Source organism: Dipodomys spectabilis, unplaced genomic scaffold (genome assembly GCF_019054845.1).
Source record: "Dipodomys spectabilis isolate Male_0828 unplaced genomic scaffold, ASM1905484v1 ptg000188l, whole genome shotgun sequence".
NCBI lineage: Eukaryota > Metazoa > Chordata > Mammalia > Rodentia > Heteromyidae > Dipodomys > Dipodomys spectabilis.
The window spans coordinates 5,067,301-5,079,356 of NW_024870865.1; the positions used below are offsets into that span (position 1 = coordinate 5,067,301).

The 12,056-nt window shown below is 48.2% G+C and overlaps 1 protein-coding gene across 1 annotated transcript; it reads right to left on the reverse strand.

Annotated features, from left to right (window-relative positions):
• Positions 1-7,597: 7,597 nt before the first annotated feature.
• On the reverse strand, positions 7,598-10,175 carry LOC122121447 (PRAME family member 12-like). The gene is made up of 3 exons (XM_042695662.1): positions 9,889-10,175; positions 8,576-9,166; positions 7,598-8,174 (listed from the first exon to the last, which is right to left on the reverse strand). The coding sequence occupies exons 1-3, from the start codon at positions 10,173-10,175 to the stop codon at positions 7,598-7,600; spliced, it is 1,455 nt and encodes a 484-aa protein (XP_042551596.1).
• Between the last annotated feature and the right edge of the window lie 1,881 nt (positions 10,176-12,056).

Sequence of the window (12,056 nt, forward strand, 5' to 3'; positions counted from 1 at the left end):
GCCACAGAGCCACTTCTGGTTTTCTGATGGTTTATTGGAAATAAGAGTCTAACGGACTTTCCTGCCTGGGCTGGCTTTGAACTGTGATCCTCAGATCTCAGCCTCCTGAGTAACTAGAATTACAGGCGTGAGCCACCAGTGCCTGGCTTGACTCTTCTATTCTTCCATAGCACTCTCCACTCTCACTCAAAGCTGGAATGCTACCACTTGAGCCATACTTTCACTTAGAGCTTTTCAGTGGTTCATTGGAATCCCATGGACTTTTCTATCTAGGCTGACTTTGAGCTTTGATCCTGGAATCTCAACCTCTTGAGTAGCTAGGATTATAGGAATGAGCTACAGTGCTCAGCTTTATTGACATTTCTACTTATCCCTCCCCTTTCAACTCCAGGTGTGATCTAGGATGGTTTGACACTGAGAATATCAACCTGCTATACTCTAAGCTCCAATTAACTGCCAAAAAAGCTGGAAGTGGGGGTGTGGCCCTAGTGGTAGAACACTAGCCTTGAGAAAAAAAAAATCTCAAGGACAATGAGTTCAATTTCCCTGAGTTCAAGCCCTAAAACCAGCACCTAAATAAATAAATAAATAAAAATAAAAATTAGTCTATGTAGCTAAATTGTAAATGTTATACAAAAGTTTAGTGTTAAAGTTATTTAGGTTTATTGCTATAAAATGACCCAACTACTCTCTTTTGTACTATATATATGTAAATTACAGCTGGTCTACATGTATTTGACTTGACTAAATTTTTGTTGTTTTTTTGTTGTTGTTGGTTGTGGTCTTTAATTCTGTGCCTGGGTGCTGTCCCTGAGCTCTTCAGCTCAAGGCTAGCACTCTACCACTTGAGCCACAGCACTACCTCCAGCTTTTTCTGCATATGTGGTGCTGAGGAATTGAACCCAGGGCTTCATGCATACAAGGCAAGCACTCTACCACTGAGCCACCTTCCCAGCCCCTTGACTAAATTTTTGTATAGATGAAATGCCTTCATGCAATAAATAAATCTACTTAGGGTAGATAACCGTATACTTACAAAAGTCCTAAGGCTTTGATTTTTTTCAGTTTATGGACCTGTAATCTTACTGAGCCCCGCACTCTAAATTTGGTTTAAAAATAGAACTTAAATCAATAGGCAAAAGACATCTGTGTAGCCACCATGCTGATTGACACTGACTCCTTTGTGTGTTAAGTATATTTATATTATCCAAGTATATATATCTTCTAAAATGCAAAACTTCTGTAGTGGTGGCTTCCTGCCTGTAATCCTAGCTAATCAGGATGCTGAGATCTGAGAATCACAGTTCAGAGTCAGCCCAAGCAGGAAAGTCTGTGAGACAGTTTTCTCCAATTAACCAGCAAAAAGGCAGAAGTGGAGCTGAGGCTCAAACCCTAGAGTGCTATCCTCGAGCCAAAGAACCTCAGGGCTAGTGCCCAGGCCCTGAGTGCAAATTCCAGGAGTAGCACACACACACACACACACACACACACACACACACACACACACACACACGGAAAGCAAAGACCTTGATAAACCTGGAGCAGATCCACACAGGGGACAGGAGCCCCCTCTTCTGGGAGTGAGGTTGGCAGAGGTTTAACCAGATGCCACAACATCGGGACTTGCAGAAAGAGGCTTACAATGGGGCTTTACCAATTTCTAGGCCTCATTTCTTGTTTTCCTACATGGAGAAGTCTATCTACCTCCTCCTCCTCCTTTTCCCCCTCTCCCCCTTCCCCCTCCTTCCCCCACTTCTCCTTCTGTCCCTCCTCCTTCTCCCCTCTTCCTCCTTCTCCTTCTCACTCTCCTTGTTCCTCCTAGAACAAATGATCAAGGTCTCATAGGGCATAAGGCAACTTTCCCATTCAGGAACAAGGCTTTAAGGTGGAAAAAAAGTCAGCCAGGCTAGCCAATCATCCTCTGTACCTAGGGGAGGGTCTTGACTGTTTCAAACAAACCAGTTGCCATCTAACAAATGGCTTAAGGGAAGGAGGAAAAAGGGAAGGGCAATACAAAATAGCAGTCTCTGGCCACCCAGTGCTCCCAGTCACCCTGCTTATTCCTCTGACAGGCCTTTACTGTGGTTTTTTGTTTTTCTTTTTTCTGGTCCTGAGACTTGAACTCTAGACCTGGGCACTCTCCCTGAGCTCTTTTTTGCTCAAGGCTAGCACTCTACCATTTGAGCCACAGCACCACTTCTGGTTTTCTGGAGGTAAATTGGAGATGATAAGAGTCTCACAAACTTTCCTGCCCAGGCTGGCTTTGAACCACGATCCATAGATCTCAATCTCCTGAGTAACTAGGATTACAGGCATGAGCCACAGGCACCTAGCTACACAGGGACTTTTCTGCCTGGGCAGGCTTCGCCCCACAAACCTCAGATCTCAGCCTCCTGAGTTGCTAGGATTTCAAGTGTGCTGGGCTGGGAAGGTGGCTCAGAGGTAGAGCGCTTGCCTTGCATGCATGAGGCCCTGGGTTCCATTCCTCAGCACCACATAAGCAAAAAGAAAAAAGCCAGAAGTGGTGCTGTGGCTCAACTGACAAAAGAAAGAACGAAAGGAAGGAAGGACAGAAAGAAAGAAAGAAGGAAGGAAGGAAGGAAGGAAAGAAAGAAAGAAAGAAAGAAAGAAAGAAAGAAAGAAAGAAAGAAAGAAAGAAAGAAAGAAAGAAAGAAAGAAAGAAAGAAAGAAAGCCATGAAACTCTTATCTCCAATTATCAAGCAAAAATCTGGAAGTGGAAGTGGGGCTCAACTGGTAAAGCACCAGTATTGACCAGAAAAAGCTAAGCAAAGTGATATGGTGGAGGAAGTAAAGATGGATTGGATGTGTAAAGATGACTTGGATTGGGCTGGGAAGGTGGCTCAGTGGTAGAGTGCTTGCCTCGCATGCATGAGGCCCTGGGTTCGATTCCTCAGCACCACATAAGCAGAAAAAGCCAGAAGTGGTGCTGTGGCTCCAGTGGTAGAGCACTAGCCTTGAGCTGAAGACCTGAGGGACAGCACCCAGGCCCAGAGTGCAGGCCCCATGACTGGCAAAAAAAAAAAAAAAAAAGATGACTTGGATTATGTAAAATGGATAATGAATGATTTTAATAGGTATAATTTGTGGAGAGGAAGGGGAAAAACAAGTCGTCTAAATAAGGATACAGGTGGACCCGTTGCAACAATGAGAAGTACAAGTTGTCATGTCAAAAACGAACTTTACAACTTTGGTGGGGGGGGGGGGAGGATTGGGTGGGGGGACAGGAGGGAGGCTGGGAAGGGATGGGAAGGGAAAACAAAGGAGGAGGCTACAATGCTTGATAAGAAATGTACTCATTATCTTACCCATCTAATTGTAACCCCTCTGTACAGTATTTTCACAACAAAAAAGAACTAAAAAATATTTAAATTTAAAGAACAAAAAAAAGATATAAATGTAAGTGTGCTGTGGATAAGACTTCTTAGTAACTAGCTATTTTAGCTAGTAACTGTAATTGTAATTCTGTAACCCTGTAACTCTGTAACTCTGCTTCTGCCGTTTTCTGAACAATGAGTCCTAACCCAGCTGAACCATCACCACCCTTTGTTCTATTCCCCTGCTTCCTGCTAGCAAAACCTTGGCAGGAAACTTAAACTTAAGGTGCAAATTTCTTGCAACAATCATTGGCTAAAACCAACACCCAACCTTCCCCCTTTCCCCACCATAGCCCAAAATACTTAAAAAGCTGATATGGGCTGGCACTCAGGGCCGTTTCCTGGGATCCCGACTCCAGGTGCAGTCCTGGTACGTCAGCACTTTTCACTCAATAAAATCTTTTTGTTGTTGTTGTTGTTGTTGGTTGTTGGGCCTGAACTCGGCCTGGGCGCTGTCCCTCAGCTCTTCAGCTCAAGGATAGCACTCTACCACTTGAGCCACAGCACCACTTCCAGCTTTTTCTGCTTATGTGGTGCTGAGGAATCGAACCCAGGGCCTCAGGCATGCAAGGCAAGCACTCTATCACTGAGCCACCTTCCCAGCCCTCAATAAAATCTTTTACATTTTCACTGCAGACTCAGTGGTCTCACTGACCTCCCCACTACAAGAGTACTGGACCTGAATTCCATCCCCAGTCCCAGCACACACATGAATCTGTTCGTCTGAAGGAAAACTATTACAATATTTTCTGTGGCATCTTAAGCTGGGTCATCCCTGAGATTGGTTGAGGCCTGGACTCTGCACAAAGTGAGGGACTTACCCATCTTGAATCTGATGGGCAGTGATCTCTGAGACCCTGAAGGGCCAAGGAAAGAACTCCATGTCCCCTCCTAGATTCTACTTCTCTCATTCCTCTTAAGATTCATTTATTTACCTTCCTGCTAACTCCCAGCCTCCAATCAGAAATCAGCATCTGTTTAGAGTTCTGAAGTTTCACCTAGTTGATCTGGATTGGCTCAGCTTTTGCTAGTTCTACCTTTAGAAAATGGAAAGGATTAGGTAGAGTGTAAAAAGCAGGACCCATAGATGTAAAATAAAAAAGGGTGCTTAAGCCGGGTGCTGGTGGCTCATGCCTGTAATCCTAGCTACTCAGGAGGCTGAGATCTGAGGATCGCGGTTCAAAGCCAGCCCGGGCAGGAGAGACCGTGAGACTCCTATCTCCAATAAACCACCAGAAAACCAGAAGTGGCGCTGTAGCTCAAGTGGTAGAGCGCTCGCCTTGAGCTGAAGAGCTGAGGGACAGTGCCCAGGCCCAGAGTTCAAGCCCCACGGCCGACCAAAAAAAAAAAAAGGGTGCTTAACCTATTTAAATGAATATGGTTTTGTTTTTGTATTTCTCTCTCTCTCTCTCTCTCTCTCTGTCAGTTGTGAGGCTGGAATTTAGGGCCTGGGCACTGTTCCTGAGCTCTTTTGCCCTAGTACTCTACTACTTTGAACCAAAGCTCCACTTCTGGTTTTCTGGTGGTTAATTGAAGGCAAGAGTCTCACAGGCTTTCTTGCCTGGGCTGGCTTTGAACCATGATCCTCAGATCTTAGCCTCCTAAGTAGCTAGGATTACAGATGTGAGCCACTGGCAGCCAGCCGAATGCCATCTTCTTATCATCTTTATTTATTTATTTTTTTTGGCAGTCTTGGGGATTGAACTCAGGTCCTGAGCACTGTGTCTGAGCTTCTTTTGCTCAAGGCTAACACTCTACCTCTTGAGCCACAGTGCTACTTCTGGCTTTTTCTGTGTATGTGGTGCTGAGGAATCGAACCCAGGGCTTCATGCATGTGCCAGGCAAGCGCTCTGCCATTAAGCCACACTCCCAGCCCTCTTTTCATCTTAAACAGCTCCAAACTCAGGAGATCAGGTCCAAGCAACTTGCTTCCATTGCTTTTCAGAGGTAAAAGTGGTGAAAATTCTCCAGAACTCCCCAAAGACAAAAGCTGAGCTATGGTGAACCCGGCCACACTGACCAGAACTGTTGTAACTCTGCAGAGCTTTCTCAGCCCCTGCCTCCAATTCTCCCTATTTAACCCAAGGCCAATGCCTGCACCCCTGAATATGGCTGAAGGTGTATTGAAGTGCTGTCTTCCCTTGGATGCCATGGAATAAATCTCCTTTGTCTGCCCTTCACCGTCTATTTGGCATATGGGGGGCGAGTGCCCTGACCTAACCTGGGACTCCTGAACTTTGGAACTGGGATCTAAAAAAATGAGTTTCACAAATACAATGGATTCTGACAGTGTTGGAGGTGGATTTGTTCTTGCTGTGGTTTTCCCAGCTGATGGGGAGGAGCAGTGTGCTGCTACTCTCCAGGGTTTGAGCGACAAAAATCAGTTTTTGACAGGATTTGAAGATATGTGATCTGTGATGGAATTCTCCCCTAGCCATTGTGATAAGCCCAGCTTAAAATCCTAGCTATTCAGGAGGCTGAACTCTGAGAACTGCGGTTCAAAGCCAGCCTGGGCAACAAAGGCATCGAATAACAGTATTCTCCAGTTAGCCACCCAAAAGCCAAAATGGAGTATGGCTCAAGTGACAGAATGCCAGACTTAAGTGAATAGCCAAATGAGTGTGCAAGGCCTTGAGTTCAAGCCCTAATACTGGCACCAAAGGAAAAAAAAGTGTCACTAATTTTCTTTTTGGTGCCACTGTTAGGGCTTGAACTCAGGGCCTATACAATGCTCCTGAACAATTTTCTGCTCAATGCTAGAGCTCTGCCTCTGGAGCTACAGCTCCTTTCAGCTCTTTTTGGTGGTTAAAAGGAGGTAAGAGCCAGGCGGTGGTGGCTCACACCTGTAATCCTAGCTAATCTGCAGTCTAAACCCAGCAGGCATGGAAAAGTCCGTGAGACCCTAATCTCCAATTAACCAGCAGAAAACCCAGAGTAGAACTGTGGCTCAAAGTGGTCAAAAGAGGCTCAGAGACAGCACACAGGCCCTGAGTTCAAGCCCCATGACCTTAAAAAAAGAGAGAGATGAATCATAATCCTCAGATCATAGAGCCACTAGCACCTGGCACTAATTTTCTTCTAATATTAAAAAATATTGCGGCCAGGCACCAGTGGCTCATGCCTGTAATCGTAGCTACACAAGAGGCTGAGATCTGAGGATCGTGGTTCAAAGCCAGCCCAGGCAGGAAAAGTCCGTGAGACTTATCTCCAATTAATCACCAGAAAGCCCAAAGTGGCACTGTGGCCCAAAGTGGTAAGCACTAGCCTTGAGTGAAAGTAGTTCTGGGACAGCACCTAGGCCCTGGGGTTAAGTCCCACAACTAAAAGAAAAAAAATGTTATTGGGCTGTTTTTTTTCCACATTTCTCCAAGGTCAGATCACAACTTCAGTTTCTGGTGGACATTTGTTCTTTATTTTTGTGTTGGTCCTGAGCCTTAAACTCAGGGCCTATGTGTTCTCCCCAAGCTTTTTTGCTCAAGGCTAGCACTCTACCACTTACGCTACAGTTCCAGTTCCAGCTTTTTTAGTAGCAAGAGTCTTACTGACTTTCCTGCCTGGCTTGGTTGTGAAAAATGATCCTCAGAGCTCAGCTTCCTGAGTAGCCAGAACTACAGATGTGAGCCACTTGCGGGGCATGCCCTCCCCCACTAGTGTGCTCCTGGGTCTATCCCAGACCACCCTGACTGTTGTCTCCGCCACACATCTCAGATGAACCACCCGTGGTGTGTGAACCAAACCGCAGACACAGAAGGAAGCAAGAAGTAACAGGGACCCCGAGAAGAGAGACTGGGAGGCATGAAGAACACGGCAGCACTGCATGCTGGGAGTTCCTGGAAACTAAACCCTATTGAACAAGACAACATTGGTCCTTTGCCACCATCAAAGATGGTGATGTGTGAATTTAAACTGTAAAAGGCAAGAGGATCATGGAGGAAACAAAATGGTATTTTTCTGAGATGCTCTTTATTTCTATTTCTTTACAACCATCTATACTGAAGTAACAATCTCAAAACATGAAATCTTAACCTAGAAACTCAAAATTTCTATTTCTGAACCCTTTAGAACATGAATCTCTGAAGGTTCTCAACTTCCCAGGTCAACACCTCCCATCCAAGGCTGCCCCTGCTGTCGGCCCTGTCCTTTCCCCTCCCCAGACTGAACAGGTTCTGGGTCAATAGCCCAGAAGCAGGGTTTTAAATGCCTAGGCCCAACGGTAACACCCAGGGCACAGGTGAGCCTGGGCTTCAAACTGGGCCTGGTTGCCAGGGAGAGGACAGGGAATGGTACTGAACCAGATTGTTCTGGACTGTCTTAACGGCTCTGCCATTATCATCAGCTTATCACGAAGTTGGTTGAGCCTCCACTGGTGCAGGGCGCCCTGGGGGCCGTAGACCTCCAGAGGAGTAGAATACATCTCCAGGCTTAAGTGGCTCAGGTGCACAGTGTGGACCAGCAGGGCCTCCAGGGCGGTCACAGACACGGGGTTCCTCAGGTAGTTGAAGGTGGTGAGGCTGGAGCAGCGGCTCAGGGCGGGCAGGATGGCGGTGAGCTGGGCGTCCCGGATCCCGCAGTCCTCCAGGTCCAGGGTCTTCACGGTGGCCGCGACGCTCTCCAGCAGAACTCGGAGGGGCTCAGGGCTGAAGCGAGTCATCCTGACACCGCTCAGGTTCAGCTCGCTGAGCTGACGGATGCTCGGGCTCTGCGACAGACACGTCAAGTCTGATTCTGAGAGCCGAGAGTCGGTTATTGAGAGGGACTCCAGCGGGGTCCTCAGGAACCTGAGGAGAGAGCCAAGGGTTAGATCTGAGAACTGAAGGGGAGAGGCGGGGGGGGGGGGGGGGGGGCGGGGGACGGCCTCCAAGGAGAGGACCATGGGGAACGGGATCCAGGCTGCTGTGACCACAGCCCCACAGATAGCTTCCTGGTACGGTGGCCCTTTCTAGGCCACACACTCCAGCAAAACCCTCTGCCTTTCATGAACCCCAAGTTAGCCCTCTGTATTTATTTACATGCACCCCAGCTTTGACCTCTGCCTTCACATGGGTGCTAACAGGAGACCTGGCTACAGGACAGAAGTCGACATTCCTAATGTTCTGGTGTCTGGATCTCTGAGACAATCCCTGGTGGTCGGCACAGTAGGTGCTCACTAAACTTCCAGGGACAGCAAAGGCTCCCTCACCTGAGCACCTGGTGCAGGCGGCCTTCCAGGAAGCAGACAGAGTCCATGGACAGCTCCTGGAGGCAGCCCAGGTGGGCAAACTGAGAGGTGAACTGCAGGACCAACCGCTCCTGCTCCTCTGGGGTAATAAAGGCGGCCCGGTGGACGTGGGAGAGGAGGAGGCTGCGAAGATTTCCCATCCGGCTGAGGTAAGGAGCAAAAGTGGCCAGGCTGGACAGGGTCCAGTTGCAGTTCACTTCCACTTCCTCAACACAGGCCAGCTGCAGCTTGTCCAGGATCTTCTCAGCACTGTGCACGTATGGGGTGATGATCTTGAACTTCTTACAGCTCAGCAGCACTAAAGCCTTTCTCTGCTCCACCCACAGGAGGAGGTAGGACAAGAATGGGTCCAGGGTTCTCTGGCTGAGGCTCAGGTCCATCAACACCTCCAAGAGCGGCTTCGTACCCATCTCCCCTCCATTCTCCTCTGCTGGACTCTTCAGTCTCCTAGTCTTGGACTGTGCGGGACTGACATCGGCATTGCCTCCAGCCCAAAGCTTCCAGAAGTTGTGGTGAAGGTTCCTCAAATCCAGCACCTGCAATTTCCACCGTCTGCGGGGGAAACAAGCCCAGATATGCAGAAAGAACCAGCCTTCCACTTGAAACTCTCCTCTTCTTCCCGACCCCGTCTGTTTCCCTTTCTTCCCTCTCCCTTCCTTTTCCTTCATTTCCTCTCCTCTTTCTCCCCTGCCCCGCTACTCTTGTTTTTCGGCCAGTCGCTGGGGCTTGATTTCAGAGCCTGGGTGCTGTCCCTGCGCCTCTTTGTGCTCAAGGCTAGTGTTCTACCACTTGAGCCACAGCACCACTTCCAGCTTTTTCTGAGTAGTCTATTGGAGATAAGAGTATCATGGACTTTTCTGCTCGGGCTGGCCTCAAATCATGATCCTCAGATGCTCAGCCTTCAAGTAGCTAGCGTTACAGGCGTAAGCCTTCTGCCCTCCCTGCATCCATTCTTTTTTTTTTTTTATGTTTTTTGTTTGTTTTTTTTATTGTAAAGCTACTATACAGAGGGTTACAGTTACATGAGTGAGGTAATGAGTACACTTCCTCTTGAACATTGTTACCCCCTCCATTGTTTTCCCCCTCCTGCGTCCATTCTAAGGAGTCCTACCACCCGGAAGATGTTCCTGGATGTGCTCAGCCACTGCCCAGGACTCTCTGGTCCTCCTGACTGGTACCAGAAGAAATATCTGGACTACTAGTTCAACCCACTCTCCCAGACCCCAGCTGGCTCTTCCTTGCACTTTAAGGGGTTTTCTCTTGATAAACCTCACCTTGGCCTATCTGTCAGAGCAAGCAGCATGTCCAGCCCATCCAAGGCAATCTGCAAGGCCTCCAAGTCTGACGCCTCCATCAGCGCCCCCAGGGGGAGGCAGGGGAAGGGCCAGGCCTGGATCAGGGCCTTCAGCGCCTCTGTGCATCTCCTGGCGAAGGCCTCCCTGAACAGTGGAGGGAAGAGCTCCACAGGCAGGTCCTCCAGAGCCGAGATAGCCAAGGCCTGGTTCGTCAGCAGGCTCCGAGCCGCCAGCTGCACCAGTGTGGGCAAGTCCTGATCTTCCATCCTGATGGACCTGCAGGGAAAGGATTCTGGGACAACATCTAGGAAGAAGTTTTCTTGTTCCGTGCACATGTGTAACCCTAACTTGTCCCCTCCCAAATGAAGAACCAACTGAGGATCACACTCATTGTCTTCCCACATCCTGTTTACCCATCCACTTCCAAACACTGTGTTACTGAATCCTGGACTCACTATAGCTGCTGAGGTAGACTTTCTCATCATTGTCTGGGCACCAGTGGCTCACCCCTGTAATTCCAGCTTGGCAGGAAGCTGAGATCTGAGGATCATGGATCCAAGCCAGCCAGATCTAAAAGTCTATGAGATTCGTATCTCTACCTGACCAGCAGAAAACCTGTAAGTGGAGCTGTGGTGCAAGTGATCGAGCACTAGCCTTGAGTGAAAAAGCAAAGGGAGGGGCTGGGAACCTGGCTTAGTGGTAAAGTGCTCACCTAGCATTCATGAAGTCCTGGGTTAGATTCCTCAGTTCCATATACACAGAAAATGCCAGAAGTGGAGCTGTGGCTCAAGTGGTAGAGCACTAGCCTCAGGGAAGAAAGCAAGAAAGCAAGCAAGCAAGAAAAAGCAAGCAAGCAAGTAAGCAAGCAAGAGGAAGGAAGGAAGGAAAGAAGGAAGGAAGGAAGGAAGGCAGGCAGGCAGGCAGGCAGGCAGGGAGGAAGGGAGGGAGGGAGGGAGGGAGGACAGAAAGGAAAGAAAGAAAAAAGAAAGGAAGGGAGGGAGGGAGGGAGTGAAAGGAAAGAAAGGAAAGAGCGGGCAAAGGGATAGCACTAGGTCCTGAGTTCAAGCCCCAGTACCAGCATACATACACACATACACACACTCACACACACACACACACACACACACTCACAAACACACAAATTCCCATCATCATTCAGCACTCTAAAATCAAGAGATCAGAAACATCTAAGGTCCCAACAGTCTACAGCCTTAGTTCCCACAGTTAACCTGGCTGGGTCATTAGTTTTTGTTTCATATAATCTCTCTTCCTAGACCACAGCCAGGTCCCTGCATCTCCCTTGCCCTTGTGCCCGGTCTCACACAGCTAGCTGGTCAGGAAGGCACAGGTACTAAACAGGGTGAAAATCGACCTGCTCAACAACAGGCCCTGGAATTCTCTCAGGTTATCAAGAGCCATCTGAGTGAGCTGGGTGGGGTGGGTCATGCCTAGAAGCCCAGCCAACAGGGGATCAAGAATGTCAGATCAAGGCCAGCATAGGCGAAATTAAAAGAAATCTCCCAAGTGAATCATCTGGGAGGAGTCGTCAAGTTTATCCCTTGTAAACACAGTTACCTGGAGGACTGCAGAAGGGAGGACCACAGTCCAAACCTCTCCATGCCACAGAGAAAAAACGTCAGCCTCTATCTGTAAAAACAAAAATAGATAAAAGCTGAAACTAAACAGACAGGGTTCATGGCTTAAGTAGTATAGTGCTTGCTAGAAGCACGTGGTCTTGAGTTCAAATATCTGCACTGAAAATAAACCCTGAGCTACCAGAATGCATGAAAGTATGTGTGTGCCCTGGTTGGTGGAGGTGGGCAGAGAAGAAAGGTAGAGGCTGTGTTTTAGAAAAGGGAGGCAGCACGTTGGATGCTGGTGGCTCACATCTGTTACTCTACCTACTCAGGAGGCTGAGATCGAAGGATCGTGGTTGGAATCCAGCCAGGGCGGGAATGTCTGTGAGACTCTTCTTTCTACTAAAAATACCCAAAAAGCCAGAAGCAGAGCTGTGGCTCAAGTGGTAGAGTGCTAGCCTTGAGCAAAAGAAACTTCAGGACAGTGCCCAGGAACGCCAGTACTAGAATTGGCACCAAAAGAAGAAGAAAAAGGGTGTAGCAGGGCTGAAGGCTTACTGGTGATTTCTA

What these genes read in the sequence shown, in the direction of transcription:
- LOC122121447 (XM_042695662.1), bottom strand. Translation starts at nt 10,175, where the DNA reads ATGGAAGATCAGGACTTGCCCACACTGGTGCAGCTGGCGGCTCGGAGC. An exon ending in GCTCTGACAGATAGGCCAAG is followed by an intron (nt 9,167 to 9,888) that starts GTGAGGTTTATC and finishes TTTCCCCCGCAG; the next exon opens with ACGGTGGAAATTGCAGGTGC. An exon ending in CGCCTGCACCAGGTGCTCAG is followed by an intron (nt 8,175 to 8,575) that starts GTGAGGGAGCCT and finishes CTCTCTCCTCAG; the next exon opens with GTTCCTGAGGACCCCGCTGG.